Genomic DNA, 26,697 nt, shown 5'->3' with positions numbered 1-26,697 from the left:
ACTTGGGTCTGGTTGACATATCAGTTTCGAAATTAGCTACCATCGGAGTCTTATGCATAATGATTCTTTCAATGTCTAGAACGATGTCCATCTCAGATAATCTTTAACCTAATCATGATCTTATGGAGTACATGGAAATACAGGAACAACAAACTATGAAATGATGTCGATAGACAAGCAAGCGTCAATATATCTTTAGCCTCGGATATGCTCTAGCAATCGTAAAGTGTGCCCAAGATCTCCCGAGATCCACATACCCCGACAAGTGCGTCACCTTAAACCATTAGATGACACCGGCCACCTTTGGGCTTTATGAAATGTAATGGGCGGATCTAAGATTTCGATACTGGGAGACCGCTTAGTTTATTTTGCGACGGTTTTCTCAACAACCGTCGCTATATGGCGACGGTAATAAGAAATCGTCGCGGATTTTGCGACGGTTTCCGTCACAACCGTCTCTAAGCCAAAAAAAGAAAAGAAAGAGAGATCAGGTTTCGAAATCGGGTGGAGCAAACTTTATAATTGGCTTTAACCACTGAGATACATGGACGTATCATTCATTTTGGGGGAGCCATGTATATATATATATATATATATATATATATATATATATATATATATATATATATATATATATATATATATATTTTTATATATTTAGTTTAAAAAAATTAATATATACTAAAAAAAAATTTAAATTTTTTGGGGGGGCCATAGCCCCCGTTCGCCTTACACTAAATCCGCCCCTGCTGTAATGTTGATGCGTCCATCATGTTTAAGGAAAGACGCAAGGTAGGAGCAGCCAATTCTTATGTTAATCATTTTATTTCTTATGACTGTCTTGATTTTATTTTGCTTCATGACTGTAATGACTCTGTTTTGATTTATTGAAGAAATAAATTGTATCCTTGTAAAAAAAAAGCTGGATTAAAGACATAAAATATATATTCCAAAAAAAGTATTATTCAAAAAAACAATATTTTTTTTTTTGAAATCCAATTATAGGAGGTGGGAGGACTCGTATCTAAGTTATTATAAAGAAAAATAAGATTAGACAATTGGAGTTAAAGCTCGGTCTCTTTGAGAAAACAAAATATTTATATTTTTGTAAAAGGACTTTTTCTTACTTAAGCACATTTGTTTTTTCCAGAATTTAAGTAACAACGTTTACCTGGCAACCAAACAAGACCTAAAAACATCGAAGGATCTGGAAGGGAAAAAAACAAATAACACGCCACACTTAAAATAAATAATAATAAATAATAAATAAATTAAAGATTAAAGAGTTTGAAAAAAAACGAAGGATCTAGAAACCCTAGAGAACAGAGCTATATAAATCCCTCCATTTCTTCCAGCAGTCAGTGCCTCTCGCTTTAACGCTAAATTTTGCGGAAATAATCTTTGATTTCGATTTTCTTCTATATATTTCGTTGCAAATTGTGTTGTGTAAAGGTGAGATTCTAGATCGCAGCAATGGCGGATACCGAGACGTTTGCATTTCAGGCGGAGATCAACCAGCTGCTGAGCTTGATCATCAACACTTTTTACAGCAACAAGGAGATCTTCCTCCGTGAACTCATCAGTAACTGCTCTGATGTAATGCCCCTCTCCCTATTTTTGTTTTGTTTAGCTTACAATTTAATCTGTTTTTTAACTTGTCTAGATTTAGGGTATGACTCATGTGTTACGGCAGGTTGTCTGTGATCTATCGTAATTCAGATATGATGACTTATATATTCGGTGTTTTTAGCGTAAATATATCGCGCCTTTATCTCTGACGGAGAATGAAGCCTTGGTTATGATATTTGATGGCTAATTCCTTGAAAAGGGATTTTGTGCAGTTTAGGTTAAGTTATATTTTTATGTGATGTAATACTACTCCTTATGCTTTCAATTTTTTGTTCGATATTGATTCCATTAGAAAATATACGATATCGTCATACCTTGGTGTGTAAAAAACACTTGTGGTCGATTTGCTGGTTTGGTGCTTGAGAACCCATAGTATACAGCTGGACTGATGCATGAGATTTGTTGTTTGAAAAACCATTAATCCGACATGTGCCATGTTACATACTAGAATTGTAACATTGTATGATAACTATGTTTGTTATTATAGTTAAGTAAGCAGATTATTTCCCAAGCTCTCTAAACTTGGTCATTATTTATAATGGTAGTGGTTGAGAATATTTTATGTTAGAAACTTTATATGAATGATTTATGTTGATTTCAGGCTCTTGACAAGATCCGTTTTGAAAGCTTGACTGACAAGAGCAAGCTAGATGCTCAGCCAAACCTCTTCATCCACATCATCCCTGATAAGACAAACAACACGCTAACCATTATTGACAGTGGTATTGGAATGTCAAAAGCTGGTAAGTGTTCTTATGGCCAATCTTGTCTTGCAGTGTATGGTTTAGTTTGTTTTTATGCGGTGGGTGTTTTGTGCTGACATGTGATTTACAGATTTGGTCAACAACCTTGGTACAATTGCGAGATCTGGGACCAAAGAATTTATGGAAGCCATTGCAGCTGGTGCCGATGTCAGCATGATTGGGCAGTTTGGTGTTGGTTTCTATTCAGCATACTTGGTCGCTGATAAAGTCATTGTCACCACAAAGCATAATGATGACGATCAATATGTATGGGAGTCCCAGGCTGGTGGTTCATTCACTGTGACCAGAGATACCTCTGGTGAAAACCTTGGCAGGGGTACCAAGATCACACTGCATCTGAAAGAGGACCAGCTTGAATATCTCGAGGAGCGCAGGCTGAAGGATTTGGTCAAGAAGCACTCTGAGTTTATTAGCTATCCAATCTCCCTTTGGGTTGAAAAGACTACAGAGAAAGAGATATCTGATGATGAGGACGAGGATGACAAAAAGGATGAAGAAGGAAATGTTGAAGAAATTGACGAAGAGAATGAAAAAGCTGATAAGAAAAAGAAGAAGATCAAGGAGGTGTCTTATGAGTGGGATTTGGTGAACAAGCAAAAGCCTATCTGGATGAGGAAGCCTGAGGAAATCACAAAGGAAGAATATGCTGCTTTTTACAAGAGCCTCACCAATGACTGGGAGGAACACTTGTCAGTGAAGCACTTCTCTGTTGAGGGTCAGCTTGAGTTCAAGGCCGTTCTCTTTGTTCCTAAGAGGGCACCATTTGATCTATTTGACACAAAGAAGAAACCTAACAACATTAAGCTTTATGTCCGCCGTGTCTTTATCATGGACAACTGTGAGGAGTTGATACCGGAGTACCTGAGCTTTGTGAAGGGGATTGTGGACTCTGAGGACCTTCCTCTGAACATCTCTCGTGAGATGTTACAGCAGAATAAGATCTTGAAGGTCATCCGCAAGAACCTGGTAAAAAAGTGCCTTGAACTCTTCTTTGAGATTGCTGAGAACAAGGAAGACTATAACAAATTCTACGAGGCTTTTTCGAAGAATCTAAAGCTTGGTATCCACGAAGATTCTCAAAACAAGAGTAAGATTGCTGAATTGCTCAGGTACCATTCTACCAAGAGCTGGTGATGAGTTGACAAGCTTGAAGGATTATGTGACCAGAATGAAGGAAGGCCAAAATGAGATTTATTATATTACTGGTGAGAGCAAGAAGGCTGTTGAGAACTCACCATTCCTTGAGAAGCTAAAGAAGAAGGGTTATGAAGTTCTGTACATGGTTGATGCAATTGACGAGTATGCCATTGGTCAATTGAAGGAATTTGAGGGTAAGAAGCTTGTATCTGCTACCAAGGAAGGTTTAAAGCTGGAGGAGGGAGAGGATGAAAAGAAGAAGGCTGAGTTGTTGAAAGAAAAGTTTGAGGGCCTGTGCAAGGTGATCAAGGATGTTCTTGGCGACAGGGTTGAGAAGGTTGTGGTATCAAATCGTGTGGTTGACTCTCCCTGTTGTTTGGTGACTGGTGAGTACGGGTGGACAGCAAACATGGAGAGAATTATGAAGGCACAAGCTTTGAGAGATTCCAACATGTCGGGCTACATGTCCAGCAAAAAGACGATGGAGATAAATCCGGAGAACTCAATCATGGAGGAGCTTAGAAAGAGGGCTGATGCTGACAAGAACGACAAGTCGGTTAAGGACTTGGTTATGCTGCTATTTGAAACTGCTTTACTGACTTCGGGGTTCAGTCTTGATGAGCCTAACACCTTTGGCAATAGGATTCATAGGATGCTTAAACTTGGGCTGAGCATTGATGATGATGCTGGTGAGGCTGATGCCGACATGCCTGCATTGGAAGACACAGATGCTGATGCCGAAGGCAGCAAGATGGAGGAAGTTGACTAAATCGTAGGTTGCTTTTGTTGAGTTACTGACGGAAGTTTTCCTTCCTTAAAATTATGTAGTTTGATTAACGGCGGATGACAAATTTTATGGCCTTTTTATCTATTGCAATCGAGTATGGTGACACTCTTTCTTAATTTTTACTATTTTGTTTGCCGTTTTTACTTTGCTACTGATTTTAATTGTCCGGTTAAATCTATTTTAACCCTGACATTTTCAGGTGTATCCGAATGCTTAAGTATAACGATCTTCTTTGGTGATAGGTTACTAAAATTAGTATTCGAGAATTGGTCATATGAATGTTCAATTTTGGCCATGGTAGCTAAAATGTTCATACAGGCAATTGAGTGTTAATTATGTAGTTAGCTTGTTTATAAGTTTTTTTTTATGGATTATTGAAATAAGGTTAGACACTTCAAAGATTATTGGATTTATGTAACCATTCCGACAAAAAAAAAAACACAAGTCAACATAATTTTATAAGAACGAAACTCAAAATTAAATATTTTGAAAGATCAAAACATAATATTTGTAAAACTTAAATGAGCATTTGGCTATTTTCCAAGTGTTTGTCTAGTTTCCTCTCCTGTTAGATAATAGTAACGGTGGTTTAAGAGGTGCCAGGCTCATCGGTCAAAAGAAAGGCTTGATGATGCCAGTAATAGTATAGTAGATTTAGTACTTGGGAGACGATTGTGCGTATTTTTTGTGTGTCTTCACACAAGAAATCGAATAGTGATTTTTATTATTATTTTGATTTCTAAGTATGTTTTTTATTTAATTTATAAAATGTTTAATTTTAAATTATCTCGATACTTTAGATTTTGGATGGATTGTGAAGACTGAATTTATGACCTCGTAACTCGTATACATAAATGATAAAACAAATCTATCGAATTTCCTTATTACCGGATTTTCCTAGATTGTTTATATTATGGAAAAAATATCTTATTGGATATAGATTGTACTATGTTTTTATTTTGAATTACAGGATTATAGATGCCAGGGCCGTGATTTTGCACGCTTGTTGTAATTTTTGTTATTTTTAAATTAATAATTTTTGTTATATTCTTTTATTATAAATAAATAATAAATTATCTAAAAATTATAAAATATAAATAAAAATATCATTAAATTAAAATTATATATTAATATAAGATTGGAGAATTTTTAAAAAAAAATACAATTGTAATAAATAAAAAAATTCATTAATAAATATATATAATAAACTATAACGTATTTTTATAGCAATAGACATTAGTTTTTATCATCGACAAATTTTTCTTCAATCAATTACTGAATATCTAAATTACTTGTATTTTCTAAATAATAAATAGTATGAACCCGAACTTATTGTGTGTCTACCAATATTCTAAAAGACACCTAAGAGCCCCCTCTTCGATTTTTACAAGGTCAATGTATATGCGCGTTCTTAACAAACTCGACCGCTTAGGAGGCTCAAAGTCCTCAAAGACGTGGCCATATTTAATATATACAATTTTTGATTTTTTTAAAAAAAAAATCAATTTTCGATATTTTTTCAATGATTTATATTGGATAAGAAAAAGGAGTTATAGATGAATTATTATATAAATATGGAGATTGACAATAAAAATTAGATATCCAGTTAAAAAACGATCTAGGCGATATCAGTCAGTGGTTTTCCACCTATCACATTTTAGAATACTGGTGTATCGTATATCATATTATTACATTTAAAATACTTAGAATAACTAATTTTTATGCATGTGACATAATTTTTTATAAACCAACATAATTTTTTTATTAAATTACAAAATATTTTATTTTTTTAATAAAAATGTGGTTAAACCTATTTGATAAATTTACGTCTTGTAGGAGTAATTGTTTGATGTTTTGTCAAAATCTATAGTCGATGGTATGGTGCAACTCAAATATTTTAAATTGTACAGTGTCACAAATATCATAATTCGATTGCTCTAATCAGCATGAAGAATTATTACACTTAACAATCTCTCATCAAATAATTGCACTTATTACAATCAATGAGAATCAAACATATAACATTAGCTCTGATATTAATTATAGAACCAAGAGTTGGTCGTTTTAATTAAAACTTTGTTGAAAATATTACAATTGCATAATTACTAGCTATAACTTTTGGTAGAGCGGCAATTTTTAAGCCTTACAACTGATATCATAGTGAAATAAGGATGACAATTTCCTCCGAACCCATTGGAGGATCTGATATCCGACTCGAATAGAATAGGGTATGGAGGGATTTTTAGACCCGATAAAATAATTGAGTAATCGGGTATGAGGATTTTCGGGTCTGGGTATGGAGGCGGGTTTGATATAATCCAACACACGCCCTACCCGAATACCCATTTAAATTAATATATAAATATATATATAGTAATTATATTTATTTATATTAAGATTCATTTTCTCAAATACAAGTAAATCGATACTTTTTCTTATATATATATATATATATATGTATATATATAGTAATTATATTTATTTATATTAAGATTCATTTTCTCAAATCCAAGTAAATCGATATTTTTCTTTTTCTATATATATATATATATATATATATATATATATATATATATAGTTTTGATATGTTGCACACCTACCGTGCACACCTATATTAAAGATTCATTTTCTCAAATCCAAGTAAATCGATAATTTTTCTTTTCTCTTCCCTTTCACTTTCATTTTACGTTTCAAGGTTTTACCGCTCTTTTATTTATCATTCAATTTCTCATCTTCTTCATTGGTAAATTTATTTCATGTTTAACTTTAAAAATTGAAAAATAATTTATTTTGTTAAATTACGTACTTTTGTTCAATTAATATAAACTATTTTTAATATTTTATTTTATTTTTTTATAAAGTTTACTTTGCAAATTTTTATCAACATTAATTTTTCTTATTGTTCATTTAAATAATTTTTTAAATATTCATAACTTCATTGAAACAATTTAAATTTGAAAAAATTTAATTGTATATGATAATAGGGTATTTGGGTAGGGTATGGGTATCCGATAATCCGATGGATATGGAGATGTAGATGAAATTCAATACCCGATGGGTATGGGGATGAATTTAATAAATGGGTATGTGGATGGATGTATCAAATCCGACCCATATCCTACCCATTGCCATCCCTATAGTGAAGGTCACGAGTTTAATTTTTTTTGATTGCAATGAGTGTAATTTTCGGGAAATAGATTGTTTGGGTACAATAATTGTCTCAACTTGGTAGAGCAATCGAAACGCGATGTTTAAGCTATTGTATGATTGAAAAGATTAGAGTTGCATCATTATAACTAATTATAGTTTTTGATAAAACGACAAACGCTTAGTGCTACAAATAATAATAAAATATTATATACTACTGTTATAAATTTATACATGCTTAGATTAGTTAAATTAAAGTAATCAAATATGGAAAATATTTTATAAAAATTTAACAATGAGAATTAAGAATGATTATCATCATCGAAAATTGACAGAAGTGAACATATCAATCAAAAGAATATCCGTTCCAATAAACATACAAAATATGAGTTAAAAAGAGAGATAAAAATCATCGTTTTCTCATACCGATAATGTGAATAACAATAAATTTTCCTAAAAGTAATAAAATTATTATCGTCCTACTTTATAACATAGCACAGCTAAAGATGTAGAAATAAAACATAAGAAGATAATGATTTTCTGATTTCTGTTAACGAATGAATCGATATGACCTATTACAAAGAATCGTGAGCCTTTTCATCTTTAACATCGGCCCGGGTTACCAAAAACGGACCGACAAAAAGCCGGGACGGAAAAATCTCACATATAATTTGATAATAAATATTATTATTATTATTATTATTTTAATTTTAAAAACGAAGGATCTAGAAACCCTAGTAAACCACGATAGTATAAAATGGCATTTGCTTGCTCCACAATTTGCCTCTTGCTCGCGCCCGCTGTATACACCGCTCACATACAACCCTAGCATTCGTCTCTCTCTCGGGTCATTTTTGCGAGGAATTTGAGAAGTAGAGATCGCAGAGATGGCGGATACGGAGACGTTTGCATTCCAGGCTGAAATCAACCAGCTGCTGAGTTTGATTATCAACACTTTCTACAGCAATAAGGAGATCTTTCTCCGCGAACTCATCAGTAACGCTTCCGACGTAAGTGTTTTGTGCTGTATGGGGATCTAGATCTGTTAGTGTTTGTTTTTCAGTTTTTGAGAATATGTTGCGATCTTTGTGCCTACTAGCATGGATGCGTTCAGTCGTCGAAGAGTATAATGAACACACCGAAAATTGATGTTGTTTTCTTGCATTTGATCAAATTATCGCTTACCTTTATTCGGGATTATATATTTTTTCGCTTTCAATTATCAGAAGAATGGTCTAGTTTTTTTTACATCTGCAGCAATTTACTCGTTTGTAAACATTGTTTGTAGCTACTGAACTGGTTCGTGAGAATACTTGTGGATAGTACGCGAAACTAACCTGGATATAGCTGTTTAGAGTTTTTGTTGCAATCATTTTGGTTGGTTTAATGGAAGATATATTTATGTGATTAACTATCGGTATTGTTGCAATCAGGCTATCGACAAGATTCGTTTTGAAAGCCTGACGGATAAGAGCAAGCTAGATGCTCAGCCAGAGCTCTTTATTCACATTATTCCTGACAAATCCAGCAATACACTGACCATCATTGACAGTGGTATTGGGATGACAAAGGCAGGTAGGTGTCAAATCGTTTTTCCAGTTTTGTTGGATTCGTTATTTTATTTGATTATTCTGTGCTGAATATCTTTTGTGTTGCAGACTTAGTAAACAATCTTGGCACAATTGCGAGGTCTGGAACCAAGGAATTCATGGAAGCCCTTGCTGCTGGTGCTGATGTCAGCATGATTGGACAGTTTGGTGTTGGTTTCTACTCAGCTTACTTGGTTGCTGAGAAGGTTATTGTAACTAGTAAGCATAACGATGATGAGCAATATGTATGGGAGTCCCAAGCTGGTGGCTCATTCACTGTTACCAGAGATGCTTCTGGTGAAAACCTGGGGAGGGGTACTAAGATTACCCTCCATCTCAAAGAGGACCAGCTTGAATACCTTGAGGAACGCAGGCTGAAGGATTTGGTCAAGAAGCACTCTGAGTTTATTAGCTACCCAATCTCTCTTTGGGTGGAAAAGACTACAGAAAAGGAGATCTCTGATGACGAGGATGAGGAAGACAAAAAGGATGAGGAAGGAAAGGTTGAAGAAGTTGACGAAGAGAAGGAGAAAGCAGAGAAGAAGAAGAAAAAGATCAAAGAAGTGTCTCACGAATGGAATCTGGTGAACAAGCAAAAGCCCATATGGATGAGGAAGCCCGAGGAAATCACAAAGGAAGAATATGCTGCTTTTTACAAGAGCCTCACCAATGACTGGGAGGAACACTTGTCAGTGAAGCACTTCTCTGTCGAGGGTCAGCTTGAGTTCAAGGCGGTTCTCTTTGTTCCTAAGAGGGCGCCATTTGATCTATTTGACACTAAGAAGAAACCCAACAACATTAAGCTATATGTGCGCCGTGTCTTTATCATGGACAACTGTGAGGAGTTGATCCCCGAATACCTGAGCTTTGTGAAAGGAATTGTTGACTCGGAAGACCTTCCTCTCAACATCTCTCGTGAGATGTTGCAGCAGAACAAGATCTTGAAGGTCATCCGCAAGAACCTGGTAAAGAAGTGTCTCGAGCTCTTTTTTGAGATTGCTGAGAACAAGGAAGACTACAACAAATTCTACGAGGCTTTCTCGAAGAATCTAAAGCTTGGTATCCACGAAGATTCTCAGAACAAGAGTAAGATTGCTGAATTGCTCAGGTACCATTCTACCAAGAGCGGTGACGAGTTGACCAGCTTGAAGGACTATGTGACCAGAATGAAGGATGGCCAAAGTGACATTTACTACATTACTGGGGAGAGCAAGAAGGCTGTTGAGAACTCACCCTTCCTTGAGAAGCTAAAGAAGAAGGGTTATGAAGTCATCTACATGGTTGATGCAATCGATGAGTATGCTGTTGGTCAATTGAAGGAATTTGAGGGTAAGAAACTCGTGTCTGCCACCAAGGAAGGTTTAAAGCTTGAAGAGGGTGAGGATGAGAAGAAGAAGGCCGAGGAGCTGAAGACAAAGTTTGAGGGCCTGTGCAAGGTGATCAAGGATGTCCTTGGAGACAAGGTTGAGAAGGTAGTGGTTTCTAACCGTGTTGTGGACTCTCCCTGTTGTTTGGTAACTGGTGAGTATGGATGGACCGCAAACATGGAGAGGATCATGAAGGCACAAGCTTTAAGAGATTCGAGCATGGCCGGATACATGTCCAGCAAGAAGACAATGGAGATCAATCCCGAGAACTCGATCATGGAGGAGCTTAGAAAGAGGGCTGATGCTGACAAGAACGACAAGTCGGTAAAGGACTTGGTCATGCTGCTGTTTGAGACTTCTCTTCTCACGTCTGGATTCAGCTTGGATGAGCCCGCGACTTTTGGAAACCGTATTCACAGGATGCTAAAGCTTGGGTTGAGCATTGATGATGATGCTGCTGATGGAGATGTCGATATGCCTGCATTGGAAGAAACGGATGCTGATGCTGAGGGCAGCAAGATGGAGGAAGTTGATTAAACACTACTCTACTGGGTTGCTTAATATGACATACTCTATTTGCTTTTTTCTGCATTTTTATTTTATTATGGTTTAGAATGTTTTTAATTGTTTTTTGTTTGAACTAAATATGGTTTCATCTATCCTATGACTATTGTAAGCCAAGGATGTAGTTGCTGGTTCTGTGTTTTGTCGAGGCTGTGTGCGCTCAATGGTCTTGACGTCTTGTCATATCTAGAATTTTGAACTACAATGTACCATTTCCATATCTTCGATCCGCATTTGCTATATGGTCACATGTATGGCGAGCTTTATTTTTGCTACGACATAGGATGTTTTGGCACTCATTTTTAAAATGATCCAAACATTTTACGAGAATTGAACGTTGAAATATATGAAACTTATGAGTTGTCTTGCAAATTAATAGCGTGACAAGTTGTTTGACGATATTGGAATTTCAAATTAATTACATTCAAGCATATGTACCTCGTTTAACGTAATCATAAGACGCTCAGAACTTTCTAGGATGCCCTGTAATTTGGTCGAAATTTCCAAACATATATCACTATAACTCAACTCTTTCCTGATTTTAAGCATAAAAGGAAATTTCGACCAGTTTCAAAAAATTCATATTATATTCTAAAATAGGGAGATATCTAGAATTAGTGAAAACTTTAGAGTTATAATCGGAAACTGAAATATTTAATCAGAAATTCAGAACCACATAATTCATTGTGCCGTACGACACCAAAAATGACATTAAAGGATCAGGTTTTTCTCGTCGCAAGGTTCTTGTTAGTGATGTGGGTGCTTCAAACCTGAATGTCAACTTTCGACAAATTCGAGTTTTATTAAGTCTAATTTACGATCAACTAAATAATGCGAACCCGGACACGATTTCGATATGTCAAAGCATGACAAGAAGGTGAAAAAACAAACACAACGCAACAAAATTGTCACACGAGATAGCAGTCATTGATAAGAAACAAATCATCACATCTATTATAAACAAGAAAACTCGGATGCATCGTCTGGGAATCAGGTATCCTCGACTCTCGAGTGGAATACAAAGCTTGGGAACGTCGTCGTGATGTCCCTGTTAAGGAAGAACATGCAATCAGCTAACTTACGATGCATGATGCCAGCACATAAATTCACACAAGCACAATATTTTCTGATCGCATAAATTTTATGGCAGTACAAGAAAATATCTCAACAAATTCGAGTCTGCATGATTCCCAAAGATTCAGGTGCCGAAGTTTTTATCTCGTGAGTTTCCACAAGTACATTTTCTCACTTTGGACAGGCACATAATTATTTCACTAAATAGCCTGTCCTTTTTGGGTTCATCATCATACTCTTAATTGCATGAAGTTAAAGTAACAATAGATATGCGGACACCAAAATTGGCACATACTTGAGATATTGAAGTGTCATGTTTTTCAAAAGCGAAGGATGCCTCAAAACTAGACTTCTCCATTCTTCTTTATCAATTTTTCCATCATGCTTCGTATCAGCTTCCTCAAAAGTCTGAAATAGAACTAAAATATCCATGAAACATAAAAACAAGTTCAAACAAATGACAAAGCATCGATTAACCAATACTAATGTTATCGATTGACCACTAAGAATCTCTGTAATATAATGACAAGAAGCCAAACTTCTTCATTCGAGTGGTTCGATTCAACCAACAGTGTCTAGTTTTCATTCACTAACTGAAGGGAGGGGTGAGGGGGAGATGTTAGTTGTCCCACGTCGATTGGATAAAATCCCAGAGAGTTCTCGAACAATCACCCCTTGAGTTAGTTTTTGGACTTATAGGAGAGATGAGAAGGTCAAAACAAAGTTAGGTAGATGAACAACCTTGTCAATGATGCTCTCTATAACTTCATCTGACAGGTTCATACCAGATTCAGCCAGAGTGGCAACCACCATTTGCTTTACCTGTATATTTCAAGCCATAAAATTAATATGTTAGTAAAATAAGACTTAATGACATTATGCCGTCTATTTAAGACTTAAGACTTAAGCCTTAAGCAACAATTTGAGCTACTTCTCAACACTTGTAGTACATAAAATAGGTCAACTGCGTGAACTTGTTATTTAGGGTATGATTAGACAGGATGTGGACACGGTTAACACCAAATTTCAGCTTAAATATTTTCATAAAGCATGCAGTTCCATTTTCGATTGAACAACTAGCATAAAAGTAACTTGACATGTTACAGGACTCCTCAATTTTCCAAATCACATATTCAAGCAAATTTACAAGGTCTGTATTGAGGATCTCTCAACTGTTGAGACATATGTTATCCCATGCCCAACCAGTGGCGATGGGAATAAATCTAGAAGATACTAAAAGGCAAAAGATAAACTTCAATCCTTGAGCATTCAGAGTCTCATTAATTAAAGTAAAAGAAAAGGGAATAAATTTGAAATGCTTTGATGAAGGTTGTATGTCCTTGAACACACCACAGATATTGACATCATTAGAGTTATTATGAAGAATCCCCTATCCAAAAAGCAATGGATGATAAAATAATCACAACACACGCACACAAGACGCATTACAAGCTGTACATTGTGGTTATAACAAACATATGCTTCACACAATGTATAATCATCAAGCAAAAATGCAATACACGTGGGGAAAGGTTTCCGTTTTCCTGCTTCTCTTGTTAAGCATGTGTACAGTCACTATTACTCGAGAATCATAATATTTACATAATATATGTACATCTGTATATATATGGGTACATAAAAGCTGACAAATAAAGGAGTAATAGGTTAAGATATCCAAACAAACAGACTGAACTACAGAAGCAGCAGCACAGACTTCAAAGGGTCAACAGAATTATATCTCCGCTAGAGCGAAAAATACAAAGTGGGAAATGTTCACCTCTTGCCTCTCGATAAAACCTTGCTGCTTGAGATCATACAATTGAAAAGAAACTGCAGTGGGAAAAATTTATAAGTCAGAATGGCATGAATATCAGAAAGTCTCCAAGAGCTAAACAGAGCCTCATAACGGGAGTATCAGATATTCAACATACATTCAATCTTATCATCAATAGAAGCATTTGGATGGAATACAGAGAGTGCACGAGCGAACTCCTCAAAACCAAGAATTCCATTATGTTTGGTGTCAAACAAGTCGAAAACCTGCTCCAAGAAATGTTTATGAGAAGAGACACATGAAATTTTTTTCATACTCTTCTAAACTTCTGAACATTCGTGCAAGGTAATATCCAAAAATAAACACAACTCGTCATATGTAAGGACGAACAATCACAAATACAAGATTTGTTTTATGGAAAATAAAATTATGTTCCAGTTGAAGGAAATAGAAAGGCCGAGGGAAGATTTCTAAGTATCTGGGCAATGACCCTACACGCAACCTTAGTCGTCTTCAGGAAGTGTTATCCCAAGGATTACTTAGAGTTAATGAAAGATGCATTTAAAATTCTCATTAAAATAGTTGTGCATAGATTGCAGCATATCATTTTATATTAGTGTCTAACACTTCGCCTGCATCAACATGTCTGATGTAAAACTACAATCTCACTGCATGCTGGTGCCCATTGGGGACACTCAAGGATTGTACATGAAAAGAACTTTGATAATGCATGATTACAAACTTTTTACTTAAAAGCATCCACCAAATTGTTGATAAAACATGTTTAAACATTGTAAAGTACCCGATCGGCAAACAGACTCTCTTTTTTGTTTGTCTTGAACAATGCTAATTGAAATTCTTCCTGCAAAACAATGAAGAGAAGTTTGAATTACATGACTGATGTTGAAAGGGTTATGGTGCTAAAAAAGCATATACGCAACCCGTGGACATGTTAGCCCATAAGGATATTTATACATCCAAACAACATGAATTTTTTTATCTGTGCTAATATAGTAAGAACCTTGTTGATCAGCCCGTCATCAATCACAGCACTGCTGATCTTCTTAAACAGCTCATAAAGTGCTTCTATTTCACTTACACTAACTGCATAAAAGGAAAATTCAATTAAAAAAAAAAGCTGCATATCTAGTCATGCTAGAGAATAACATATGAATATAGCCGAAAGAAAATGGAGGGCAGTGAACAAGATAATAGTGCTTATGACCTATCTCCATCAACACTTTTTTTACTGCTGTAGCAACTGAATGACAATATCAGGTTGTTAGCCTTTCAAAAGTAACGCGGATAGCAGCATTCTTTTCATGAAGATCCGGCTTAATATGCTTCAATAGATCCCGGTTTTACAGTGAAACACTCCCTTTGAGTCTTCATTAAATTAATCATTTTCCTTTTCTAGGCGATCCATGAAGAAATTTCATTTCATAAAAATGGAAAATTTCTGTCCAAAAAATACCATCTTATCTAGAGGTAAGATAAGACAAAAGAACTCAAAACCACTGTTTTGAAGAGCAAAAAGGTAAACATTTTCAGATCTCATTTTTTCAACAAACATCATGAGATCAGGAATGGAGATAGGATATCTTAAATCCATATTCTTATCTTGTCGATTGTATGTTGCAGGTTCCTTTTCCTTTAGTTTTATTTTACAGGGGTTGGGCATCGAAGAGGTTGACTAAAAAAGATTGTGGATGTAATGCATACACACAGTCTCTCTGGCAAGAATTTCAGGATCCTCGAGGCCCCTTGATTGTGTATCAAGTTCAAAGCATTGAAGCAATGGAGCACATAAATGCTTGAACCCTGCTAAGCACTGCAACATGGTATTTCTTTAACATTAATACGCTCCATTCCTTTAAAAAAAGGATTAAAAACATTAAAAATTGCAATATGATATAAGAATTGGAAAAATAATTTGAAAAATAAAACACCTTTGGACCATTCTCCAAATCACTTGCTCCAAAACCAAAATGAAGACGCCGGTGAAGATTTGATCTTTACAATACTAATACCTGATAATCAATTTTTATGTACGTGAGATCATATCATTGCAAGAAACTTTCAGAATTATAAATAGTTTGAGTTTGAAAGATGGAGCAAACCACAATTTCAAGATATGAACACCTTCCAAAGGATTCCACGGAGGGGGACGGTATTTCGCTTTGATAATTTAGTAAAAGCATTCCCTAATTTCCCGACTTCAGCATAAAAATTTCGAAAAAGCCATGCCATTAAAAAGAACTACTCCAACAAATCTACATCTGCCTCTCAAGCAACATAATTTACTAAACCAATTCATACAGTCTACTTCAAATTCGCTAGCCAACCCTCAATTAGCACAATTCGAAACTATAATGTTCCAGATAACCAAACGGAAGACCCAACCCGAGATTCAATTGGATCCCGATAAATGCAAACTATGGGACGCATACTGACTGCAAATATCCGATGTAATCGCCTGAATTTCATGTTAGATCCACCAAGAACAGAGAAAATAATCAAACTTCTGCTGCAACTTAGGATTAGGGTACAAAATCCAACATTCCCAAATCATTCATGGATATCAGGAGCATAAAAAAAGAAAAGAAAATATAAATTTGCAGATTGGGATTTTTACAATCGAAAATTCTTTTTTACCTCCGCAGGCAAGATCAGTTTAACAAGATGGATCGAGCAGCCGCTGCTTGGTTGAGATACATAGAGTGTGAGCGCACAATCTTGGACAAAAGATTGAATGGTTTTTTTTCCTTTGTTGTGATTGGATTCAGAAAAAAAATTTAGGAGAGGACGCGAGATATTGACAAGTGAAAAGGGAGTAGCTCTGTTCCGCCGGGGAAATCAAGAGGGCAGTAGATTGGGTGGTGGCCACTCAACCATTGGGGCTCATCCTATTTGATAATCAACAAGTCAAAGGTTTGTGTCCAGCTATACTAATGCAAATATGTCGAAAGATTGATATAATGCTACATAATAAGACACATGATTTTGTATGTATAATTTATATATTTGACAACGTGACAAATCATATATGACATATATTTTATATTTTGATCAATATTTTACTGCATTACTCAAAAATATGTGATTTGGTATGATAAATCATCGAGTTGATAAAAACATGACGTATGATATAGATGGTAAGTTGTTTGGATTTAGTTTTGGTTATAAATGTGTACATCCTTTATTCGTTGGGATAAAGCTTTTCCTCAACCGCTAAAGAGGTCGGACTACCCTATATAAGGAATATTTCATGCTACCCCTGCTTCCCGACATCTATAAAGGAGAACTCCGGTATCAGTTAACAATTAGTTTTCAGGCATACTCCTCGTGTAAATAATATAATGTTTATGAATAAATTTCATATGTTGTATGTATGTATTATATCTTTATTTATTTTATTTTTAAAATTAATGAGAAATAAAATTTAAAATCTTTTATTCAGTCAACATTTAATTAGTTGTCAATTTACTAATTAATTTAATCACTTGATCAATGGGAGGTGAACTCGGGAAGTTAAGAGGTTAAGATAATTGTAATATGTTGGTCTGGATATAGTAAAATATAGTAAAGATTAAGCCCAATTTAATCTAAACTACAATCAAACAAACTAAACCAAATTTAGATTTTCAGTTTGGTCCGGTCCAATTACGAATAAAAATTTGTGTGAAATGATATCACGAATCATATATTTTGTGAGACAGATATCTTATTTGGGTCATCCATGAAAAAATATTAATTTTTATGCTAAGAGTATTACTTTTTATTGTAAATATCGGTACGGTTGACATGTGTCACAGATAAAGATTCGTGAGACCGTCTAATAGTTTATTTTATTTGAATGGCTAATAACGGTCCTTTATAACCAGAGCCGGCTCTAGGGGTAGGCGCCCTAGGCAGCCGCCTAAGGCCTCTCTTTTTGTTAGGGCCTCTTTATGTAGCATATTAGATACTGTTGATTAATTATGTGCATTTAATCATCAGTTTTTATGTGATATTTGTATATTTAATTTTAAAAAAAATTATATAAAACATTTATCTAAAAAAATAGCCTAGGGTCTCCAAATTTCTGAAGACGCCCTGTTTATAACTGCTAAAAATATGGCCAAAACCATATTTTCCTTGTTTTTGCAGGCTTACTTGGATGATTCTTCAAAGAAAATTTAATATGGAAATGTGGCGACATCCGAAACAACGTGGAATAAGCCGAAGCGTTAGGCTGAAACAAAGTTAAGTGAAAAGTGTCAGTTTTTGGAGGCTGAATACTCAATGGTGGCAGATTATCCGGCTCTCTTCGATTGTGTTATACGGTTTAATCTCTCCATATCTCTCATATATCTCGAATGGATATGATTCAAGGAGAGTTTCAAAGCATTTTCTGTTGCCCAGCATAAATAAAAGCAAATGCATGAAGGATTTGATTGTGGCAAACAAGAGTGGAGTTGTGCCATCGTCCACAGAGCAATCTATGTGTAGTCTCACCCCTTGCGGCATCTGAGAATAGGTGGTAGGTAGCTGTAAATGCATTGAGGAATGAATGTTGTTTCATGTGCTATCTCTGTGCGTAGGCTACCGACGTAATACGTATCCGGACGGAAACATAGTGGCTGCTTTGTTGGCTAATCATTTTGATTCTAATGGAATTCATCTATCAAAAATTGAATAGCAGAACTTTCGGATTTGTACTCAACACTCAGATCTTGTTGTCACTGCTGTGAATATAGAAGTTGGAATCGTTGATAGAATAAATGCCAAAAGGGTGGAAAATTGGCCACGATTGTTATTTGGTGATGAGAAATTATTGAAATCAAATCAATCAAATGAAAATATAATAATTATTGACAAAAACTTATGCAAATCGATCTTACTGATAGTATTTTTTGAGACCGATCTCTTATTTGGATCATCAATGAAAAAATTTTATTTTTTACGCTATGAGTATTCTTTTTATTATGATTATTGGTAAGATTGACCGTCACACAGACAAAGATTCATGAGATCGTCGCACAAGATAACCTACTCACAATTATTAAACCTACCTACTTAAATTTAATTATCAATTTAATGATGTTCAATAACCTTTTCAAGTCTTCATTAAATGTACTTGGAAAAAAATATAAATTTTACCGATATTGCTTCGTCCTTTCCTTTAAAATTAAAAAGAAAATAATTACTCACACTCACATACAAATATTAATTAGATTTCATTTTAATTCGACCGATTAAGGGTAAAAATTTGGATCTCTATGGACCAACTTCACGTCATTATTGATTTTTTTAGCATATATATTCAAGGGTTAAATTGCTAATAATATAATATATTAAAAAATATCAAACGTATTCATTATTATTTATATTATTAAGTATCAGGGAACATAACACAAGATATGTAGTGATTATATCATAATCAATTATCCCCTCATCTTCTCCTTTCTTCTCGATAAGGTCCTTCGCTTTCTTGGTCCTTCAAGAAACCCAAAAAAGCAAGGAAGCCAAAAAAGAAAAATCCACCGGACCAGTGCCCACCACCGCCACCGCCACCACCGCCGCCACCATCGTCATCACGTGGTGGAAATCCTGTTCCACCATCATCGAGTTCCGGAGATTTCTCCTTTCCTGGAATCCATTACAAGATTATTTCAAATGCATGGAAGAGAATGCAGGACTCGTTTACTTGGAAGTGGAAGTGCAAAGTATTTTGTCAGAAGAGATGTGGTTTCAACGGTTAACATGAAAAGCAGGAAAGTTAAAGAGGTGGAATAAAACTATCAGGTTCTCCGTTCTTCCACCAGATTCCAGAATGCACCAAAAAAACAAATAACAAAACAAAACAAAGACTTTAAGACTGTTTGCGTCTGCTAACTCCCCGTAAATTAGAATGAAGGATGAAAAAGGTGATTAGTACCTTGAATAGGTGCAACGGTAATGGTAGAAGATTGCCTTGTGACTGTTTGTGTCTGCTCTGCAGCACAAGTGGCATTCTGCAGTTTAAGATAAGCAATCAGTACGAGTAGTAATCATAAAGAACTGTCCTGTGAACATATTTTCCTCACTCACCACAGCCACAACCACATGATAGACTAAATAGAAGCTAAACCCTATGTTAATCTTCAGTAGGAATAGTAATCTTTTCTAAAGTCAGATGATTGTTTCAGAAAGAAAACTCCTAGTGCCAAACTTAAAGACTCGATAAAAAGAGAAGATCCTCTCTTAAAGTCATCATTACAAAATCAATTGGCAAAAAGTAAATAAAATCTCAGGTACAACATAATTACCAGGGAAGCAGCACATATTGAAGCGTGCTTTGCTCGAAAAGAACGCTGCAAATGGAGTGACTTAAGCTCAACTGGAATGAAATAAACATTCTTCTTTGGCTTCAGACATTGAACTTCTGATCTTACTGTAGAAACGTAATTCAAAGGCATTAACTATTAAATTTATGTGCACTCCCGAGTATGGCTCATTTCAAATTGTCCACATGCACATAAATGCATGAAAACATATCTGAATAATGCTGAGGTAGACTCCTCAACAGAATTTGTTGATATGTTACGAAAAAACCACAAAGTGAAATTCACACGAACCAGATATAAAAAACATAAATTTTCCGGCATCGACAAAAGAGAAAGAGCATTTTATGCAACCAATCAACCTTTCTTGTGATTTTACAGGCACACGTTACTGCTCCATATAATAGGATTTATTATGTGCAGACGTACTCAAAGAACCAAGGCATGTTATTTCAGAAACGCCAATGGAATAGATTTTCTGAGATGACATAACATACCAATCGATAGAGTTGTAACTGGGCTGGCAAAAGTAGCACTTAGTGACATCTTGACACTAAGAAATAATTATAGCCTGAAAAAAATGGTATAACCATGACCGTGAGAAAGAAGAAATAAATTCCGCTGCTCAACAAGAAAAGGAGACATGTAAAGTTGAAGGCTTCATGTTAGTGTAACGTTGATTCCACAAATAATAATTTTCATCTCTGAAGTTAGTTTGCATGATGAGATAGCCCACATACATCATGAAAAGTTTCAACCAATATAGCAACAAGGTAATGCCTCTGACAACACAAAATAACTAATAAACCAATGAGCAGCTCGCAATATAGAAATAACCCACATACATCATGAAAAATTTTAACCAATACAGCAACAAGGTAATGCCTCTGACAACACAAAATAGCTAATAAACCAAAGAGCAGCTCGCAATATAGAAATAGCCCACATACATAATGAAAAGTTTCAACCAATACAGCAACAAGGTAATGCCTCTGACAACACAAAATAGCTAATAAACCAAAGAGCAGCTCGCAATATAGAAATAGCATCAGAAATAATTTTTTTTGCCATTAACATCTACTAGAGAATACAATCACGCTACGCAGTTAAACCCTCCAATTATACCATTCACACCTTTTAACAAAGCCTTCCGGATAACTACAATATTTTTTTTAAAAAGAAAAAGAACCGGTTGAATACAAAAACAAGGTTTCCTAGACATTTGACGAGTTCAAGCGTCTCGATTATTCACATCCTGAATTCACACGATACATTTCCAGATCAAAATTTCAGAAATACTGACAAACTATAGGAAAACAGAGGTGAATCATCGTTCTTTTACTCGAAAAATAACACAGTTTTCGGAATCTCAAAAGAAATCAAACTGAGCAAACGTGATATCAAAATGGAAGCATTAAGCACCTAAATTTACCTGGAATCAAATCGGAGGAGCGGATGAAGGAGCCGGTCGGGTGGTGTGGCGGCGTAGCTGTTACGGATGGAAAACGAGGGTCGAAACTGAGAGACGAGATAATGAAAACAAAAGGGTCTACAAGAAAGAGATTGTGAGGCGGTTGGCTCGCACGTGACTTTTTACTACTCTTTTTTACCCATAATATCGAACGATTTGATTTCGGACAATGATCTCACGAATTTTTATCAATATTCATAATAAAAAATAATACTCTTAACATAAAATATAATATTTTTTTATTGATTATCTAAATAAGAGATCTATATCACAAAATACGATATTTAAGACCATCTCACTCAAATTTTTGCTTTAATTAAATATAGTCAATAATCACATATAAGTTGTGATGTTCAACAATTTTATTTTAAATTCATAAATTGGATAATGTAACGATAAAGGCCATTGGAAAAAATTATTAAAATTATCGAAAAAAACAATCAATTAACATTGAAATTTGAGAAAATAAAACAACATAAACAATATTTCTTTTATCAATTAATGGTCAAAATGCACCGAGAATATGCATACTGGATTTTATCTCCGAGCTCCAAATCGCATCGAACATCGTATTCCTTATATTTCCAGCATGGTAAGCCGGCGCTCAGGTCATCGGTGAACCCTCTATAGAGCGACGGCGTGTTGATTCTGTAGCCTAGGTGTCCGCTAAGAAACGGCACACAACAGCACTGCAGCCCGATCGAACAGTATGAATGGAAAAGATTAGCTCACAGCATTCCATGCTAGCAGGGAGACGCACAGAACATGGAGCTTCGGGGCACCGTTATAAGACCCGAACCGCGAGTAGAAGACCCATATGTTCCCCATCACAAACCATGTTGCGAACAACAGCTCCACCCAGTCCTGATTTCTGCAAGTTTCTGATTATATTGTGCCCATTTAACTAGCTAGCTACATAAATACCCGTAGATAATTCAAGCATAATTTGTATTCAATCATTTAATCAAATATTCTTGCTGCAATGGGAGATGAAGGCAAGAAATCGGAGACCGGAACAAACCAATCGGATCCACTAATCTTACAACAATCCGATCATCCCGGTTTGGTTCTTGTCTCCAAATTATTTGATGGGAGCAACTACGGGCAGTGGAGTCGTGCAATGCGCATAGCCTTGAGTGCTAAAAACAAAATCGGAATCATCAATGGGACAATCAAAGCACCGGAGACTGAAGACGACAAGTTTCCAGCATTTGAACGTTGCAATCATATGGTATTATCGTGGATTCTCAATGCCGTTCATCCCGACATTGCCGAAAGCATCATTTATGCTGAATCTGCACTTGATGTTTGGAATGATTTATATGACAGATTCTCACAAGGAAATGATGCTCGTGTCTTTGAGATTCGCCGCGAGATAGTGGAACACCGACAAGGACACCAATCCGTATCAATTTACTACACTAAACTGAAGGCTCTATGGGATGAGTTAGGATCCTATCATGATCCAATTGCTTGTCATTGCGGAGGTGTCAAAGGAATTCTCGAAAAAGAAGAGAAAGAAAAAGTCATGCAATTTCTCATGGGATTGAATGATTCTTTTTCCACCGTCCGTGGTTCAATACTTTTGATGAATCCTCTACCTGACACCCGCAAAGTTCATGCTCTTATATTGCAGCACGAGAGACAAAACGAAATTGCTGCCAATCGAGATACTACAGGATATAATGCAAATTTTGCTCAACAAAAGATGCGAATTCAGGGTCGGCAAGTAAAAGAAACTGAGTCTTATCGATCGACTGCTGGCGACAAACAACTGAAATGCTCTCATTGTGAATTAGATGGGCATACTGTTGATCGATGTTTTTATATTCATGGGTTTCCACCTAGACACCGATATCATGGCAAAAATGTCAAACCAAAGGGAAAGAAAAACATGAAGCCCCCATCTATTTCAAACGTGGAAACCAAACAATTCACTGCCAAGGAATATGATCAAATTATGATGCTCCTTCGCAAAGAAAATGGTAACAACGAACCCCTTATCAACACTTCAGGTAACAACTCTATTTCCAGTCATGATGTGTGGATTCTAGACAGCGGTGCCTCCGATCATGTATCAAAAAATCGGCCCAGTGAAAATGAATCGGCCGCTAAATATCCCACTGTGCAACTACCAAATGGAGGATATTCACAAATCAAATCTGTTGGAACCATGAATTTATGCAATGATATGAGTGTTGATGATGTGCTTTATGTCCCGAATTTCAAAGTTAACTTACTTTCCATTAGCAAACTCACACGAGCTTTAAATTGTAGTGTGACATTTTATCCTGATTTTTGCGTGTTTCAAGCTTAAAGACCTTGGATTGCTAAAATATTTTCTCGGGGTTGAAATAGCTCGTTCTAAGATGGGAATTTCGATCAATCAACGCAAGTACACTTTAGATATTCTTCAAGAAGCAGGGTTACTTGGTGCAAAACCAGCAAAATTTCCTATGGAACAATCCTTGAAACTCACATTTACCGAGGGCGATATACTCAAAAACCCGACACATTATCGGCGACTAGTTGGGAAGTTGATCTACTTAACAATCACAAGGCCGGAAATTTCTTTTGCAGTTAATACGCTTAGCCAATTTATGCAACAGCCTAGGCGGCCTCATCTTGATGCAGTTCATCGTTTACTCCGATTCTTGAAGAATTCACCTGGACAAGGGCTATTATTTCCTTCTAAAAATGATTTGAATTTGGTTGGTTTTTGTGATGCGGATTGGGCTGGAGATATCACTACACGTCGATCAGTGACCGGATATTGTGTCTTTCTTGGAAAAGCTCTTATTTCTTGGAAAAGCAAAAAGCAAGCAACTGTATCTAGATCCTCAGCCGAAGCAGAGTATAGATCTATGTCATCAACTGCTTGTGAAATAACTTGGCTAAAGCACTTATTACGGGATTTGCACATTGCTCATCCCCAACCAGTGACGCTATACTGCGACAATCAAGCAGCATTGCTGCTAATCCATTTCACCGAACAAAACTGAACTGTCACATCATTCGGAAGTATCAAACAGGTGAGATATAATTCAAGTGGCAACATATTTACCAAAGCGTTGGGCAGACCTCACACGCTTGTTCAAGTGTTTGACATTCACGCTCCAATGACAATAAACCCGGATCTCACATCCATCATTTCATATTTCACCAAACCTAAAATTTTTCTTATAAATAGCAACATTTGCGTCAATCCATCCATCCCAAGACAAGCAAAAACACAAGCAATGAAGTGTTGTATAGCCTAATCATTTAGATAAATTTTAGTATGCTCTGTGTTTGCGGTAATGTCCGATTTTTTACGTCAGAAAAAATTTTCTACATGATTAGAGTTTTGTAAGTTCAACTTTCAAAGTTAGGTTAAGTATATCATCCAAGAGTAATTATTTTTAAAGTTCTTGGTGTCCCTAAGTTGTTCTAGGGAGAGTTGTTCTTATCTCCTATGTTGGACTTCAGTCTCGTGGTTTTCCCCTAATTTGGGTTTTTCACGTAAAAATAATTGTTGTTTTCTTCATAATTATTATCATTGTTGGTATCGTGGAAATATCTCAATCTGATATTACCGCTAAAAAAAAGAATCAATCATTTCGTTGTACGAAAAGTTATTTAATTTGGCTATCTTTCCCAACAATATTTGTCTCACTTCAGTGTCGTCTCAGTTTCTTAAAAGCAACTCTTATAGAACGATCTTCGTTTATGTTTCCTCTTATTAAAAGTTGTTCAAATCAATTTGACACCGACCGAAAAAGGAAGAATATTGACGTTTGCCACTTTCTTTTATTTGGTAACTTAGATAGAAAGCGTTGTTCCTTATGACATTTTATACTTCAAATAGAAGTGACATACAATGGTAGCTTTGGTAATCTGAAATGTAAGTGAGATCTATCTGAAACTTGGATCTTGGAATTGTTCGCTGAAGCTATCTTCAGGTACAATTGAGTCGACTGGAGCATTACCTCCTGAAGAACTGTTCATTGAAGCTGTGAAGATTATGGAAGACAAGTGCATGCGGATTATATCCGAACTTTCTTGATTCTGTGAAAATGGTAATTTATCGTTTTGCGATATTTTTTCCACAAATATTTTGGTTTTATTGGAAATTTTCATAGAGAGCTCTCTTTAATTACTAATTTTTTTGTCTCATTCTTGAGGTTTCTGTCCTACTTATGCTTCCAAATTTAGCCGCATTTTGAATGTTTCTCTAAGGTCCCTAAAAATATTGTCCACGCGATAATCCTGAATCTGTCATTCGGAGAAAATTTCATTATCTTTGAAAAAACTATAAATACGCTTGCTATAAATGAATAAAACCATGTAATGAATTCGATTGATACATTTAGGAAGACCAAATCGGGCCCATTCCGCAACCGATTAAAATTATATTCTACCTAATATAACCCTGTCCAATTCTGCACAATTTATTAATGGGCCGTAGTCCACATCTTATTGGGGCTAGATAGAGAAATGGGCCGCAATGAAAACAGCCCATGCCCATGTTGGCAAAAAACAAAAACGGTGAAAGCTTACTTAAAATTGCAATGTTTGACATTTGTCCTGAATTTATGAACTTAACCTTATTAGTAGCTTCTCGTAATCTGGTATTGAAAAATCTACGAAACAAGAATCTCCCATTTAATCCAACCTATGTGATTGTGATGGCCACCAGAAAGGAGGAATGTCCGCCGCAAGGCAGTGTGGCGATTGAAAAAGAGGAAGCGCAGAGAGAGCTGGATGCCAATGTTTTGTTGCGGCTGTGCAACCAACACTGTGGAGGAGTTTCGGTGACCCACGGAATCAAAAACAGAGTACCCACCGTGGACTGTACCACCGCAGATTTTGATGACGGCTCCGGCGAGGCATGCACGACAGAGAAGTGCCAATGCGTCGGCCAACAGAGTCATCATTTTAAGTGTGTCAATTAGCAATCTTTTGGTTGGGACGAATTATGTCAAATACTGCTGTTGCTGCTTTTTTTTCATTGGTTGGGACGAATTATCCGTGGGCTGAGAACTAGGCCGAAAAGTGGCTTAGAGTCAACTTAACCCCCCTTGTGTAGTATGTGGACATAGGCGTATTT

The 26,697-nt window shown here is 35.8% G+C and overlaps 3 protein-coding genes and 1 pseudogene across 5 annotated transcripts; 2 read left to right on the top strand and 2 right to left on the bottom strand.

Annotated features, from left to right (window-relative positions):
- The first annotated feature begins 1,337 nt into the window (after positions 1-1,337).
- LOC140834706 (heat shock cognate protein 80-like) lies at positions 1,338-4,439 on the top strand (annotated as a pseudogene).
- A 3,796-nt stretch (positions 4,440-8,235) lies between these two features.
- Positions 8,236-11,130, top strand: LOC140834705 (heat shock cognate protein 80-like). The gene is made up of 3 exons (XM_073199779.1): positions 8,236-8,474; positions 8,898-9,039; positions 9,123-11,130. Exons 1-3 carry the CDS (start codon positions 8,352-8,354, stop codon positions 10,955-10,957), a joined length of 2,100 nt encoding a protein of 699 aa, XP_073055880.1. The 5' UTR covers positions 8,236-8,351; the 3' UTR covers positions 10,958-11,130.
- Positions 11,131-11,747: 617 nt separating this feature from the next.
- LOC140834704 (calcineurin B-like protein 3) lies at positions 11,748-16,798 on the bottom strand. Of its 3 annotated transcripts, XM_073199776.1 has the most exons (10): positions 16,488-16,797; positions 15,782-15,862; positions 15,555-15,703; positions 14,854-14,936; positions 14,635-14,694; positions 13,990-14,098; positions 13,836-13,888; positions 12,800-12,880; positions 12,354-12,466; positions 11,748-12,032 (listed from the first exon to the last, which is right to left on the bottom strand). In XM_073199776.1, the coding sequence occupies exons 3-10, from the start codon at positions 15,670-15,672 to the stop codon at positions 11,975-11,977; spliced, it is 675 nt and encodes a 224-aa protein (XP_073055877.1). In that variant the 5' UTR covers positions 15,673-15,703; positions 15,782-15,862; positions 16,488-16,797; the 3' UTR covers positions 11,748-11,974. The 3 variants fall into 3 exon arrangements, with proteins under 3 accessions (XP_073055877.1, XP_073055878.1, XP_073055879.1); XM_073199777.1 differs by lacking the exon at positions 15,782-15,862 and having other exon boundaries at positions 16,488-16,798; XM_073199778.1 differs by lacking the exons at positions 15,555-15,703; positions 15,782-15,862; positions 16,488-16,797 and adding an exon at positions 15,058-15,511.
- A 2,346-nt stretch (positions 16,799-19,144) lies between these two features.
- Positions 19,145-21,723, bottom strand: LOC140834703 (uncharacterized). Its single transcript, XM_073199774.1, has 5 exons — positions 21,570-21,723; positions 20,635-20,708; positions 20,123-20,247; positions 19,753-19,828; positions 19,145-19,463 (listed from the first exon to the last, which is right to left on the bottom strand). The coding sequence occupies exons 2-5, from the start codon at positions 20,681-20,683 to the stop codon at positions 19,267-19,269; spliced, it is 447 nt and encodes a 148-aa protein (XP_073055875.1). The 5' UTR covers positions 20,684-20,708; positions 21,570-21,723; the 3' UTR covers positions 19,145-19,266.
- Positions 21,724-26,697: the final 4,974 nt, after the last annotated feature.

The sequence above is a fragment of the Primulina eburnea genome, chromosome 6 (assembly GCF_022965805.1).
Source record: "Primulina eburnea isolate SZY01 chromosome 6, ASM2296580v1, whole genome shotgun sequence".
NCBI classification, from domain to species: domain Eukaryota; kingdom Viridiplantae; phylum Streptophyta; class Magnoliopsida; order Lamiales; family Gesneriaceae; genus Primulina; species Primulina eburnea.
This window is presented reverse-complemented; position numbering and strand designations above follow the sequence as displayed.

What these genes read in the sequence shown, in the direction of transcription:
- LOC140834705 (XM_073199779.1), top strand. Translation starts at nt 8,352, where the DNA reads ATGGCGGATACGGAGACGTTTGCATTCCAGGCTGAAATCAACCAGCTG. An exon ending in TCATCAGTAACGCTTCCGAC is followed by an intron (nt 8,475 to 8,897) that starts GTAAGTGTTTTG and finishes TGTTGCAATCAG; the next exon opens with GCTATCGACAAGATTCGTTT. An exon ending in TATTGGGATGACAAAGGCAG is followed by an intron (nt 9,040 to 9,122) that starts GTAGGTGTCAAA and finishes TTTGTGTTGCAG; the next exon opens with ACTTAGTAAACAATCTTGGC.
- LOC140834704 (XM_073199777.1), bottom strand. Translation starts at nt 15,672, where the DNA reads ATGTTGCAGTGCTTAGCAGGGTTCAAGCATTTATGTGCTCCATTGCTT. An exon ending in AGAGTCTGTTTGCCGATCGG is followed by an intron (nt 14,099 to 14,634) that starts GTACTTTACAAT and finishes TTCTTGGAGCAG; the next exon opens with GTTTTCGACTTGTTTGACAC. An exon ending in TAGAGAGCATCATTGACAAG is followed by an intron (nt 12,467 to 12,799) that starts GTTGTTCATCTA and finishes GTTCTATTTCAG; the next exon opens with ACTTTTGAGGAAGCTGATAC.
- LOC140834703 (XM_073199774.1), bottom strand. Translation starts at nt 20,683, where the DNA reads ATGTCACTAAGTGCTACTTTTGCCAGCCCAGTTACAACTCTATCGATT. An exon ending in AGTTACAACTCTATCGATTG is followed by an intron (nt 20,248 to 20,634) that starts GTATGTTATGTC and finishes ACGTTTCTACAG; the next exon opens with TAAGATCAGAAGTTCAATGT. An exon ending in CAATATGTGCTGCTTCCCTG is followed by an intron (nt 19,829 to 20,122) that starts GTAATTATGTTG and finishes CTTAAACTGCAG; the next exon opens with AATGCCACTTGTGCTGCAGA.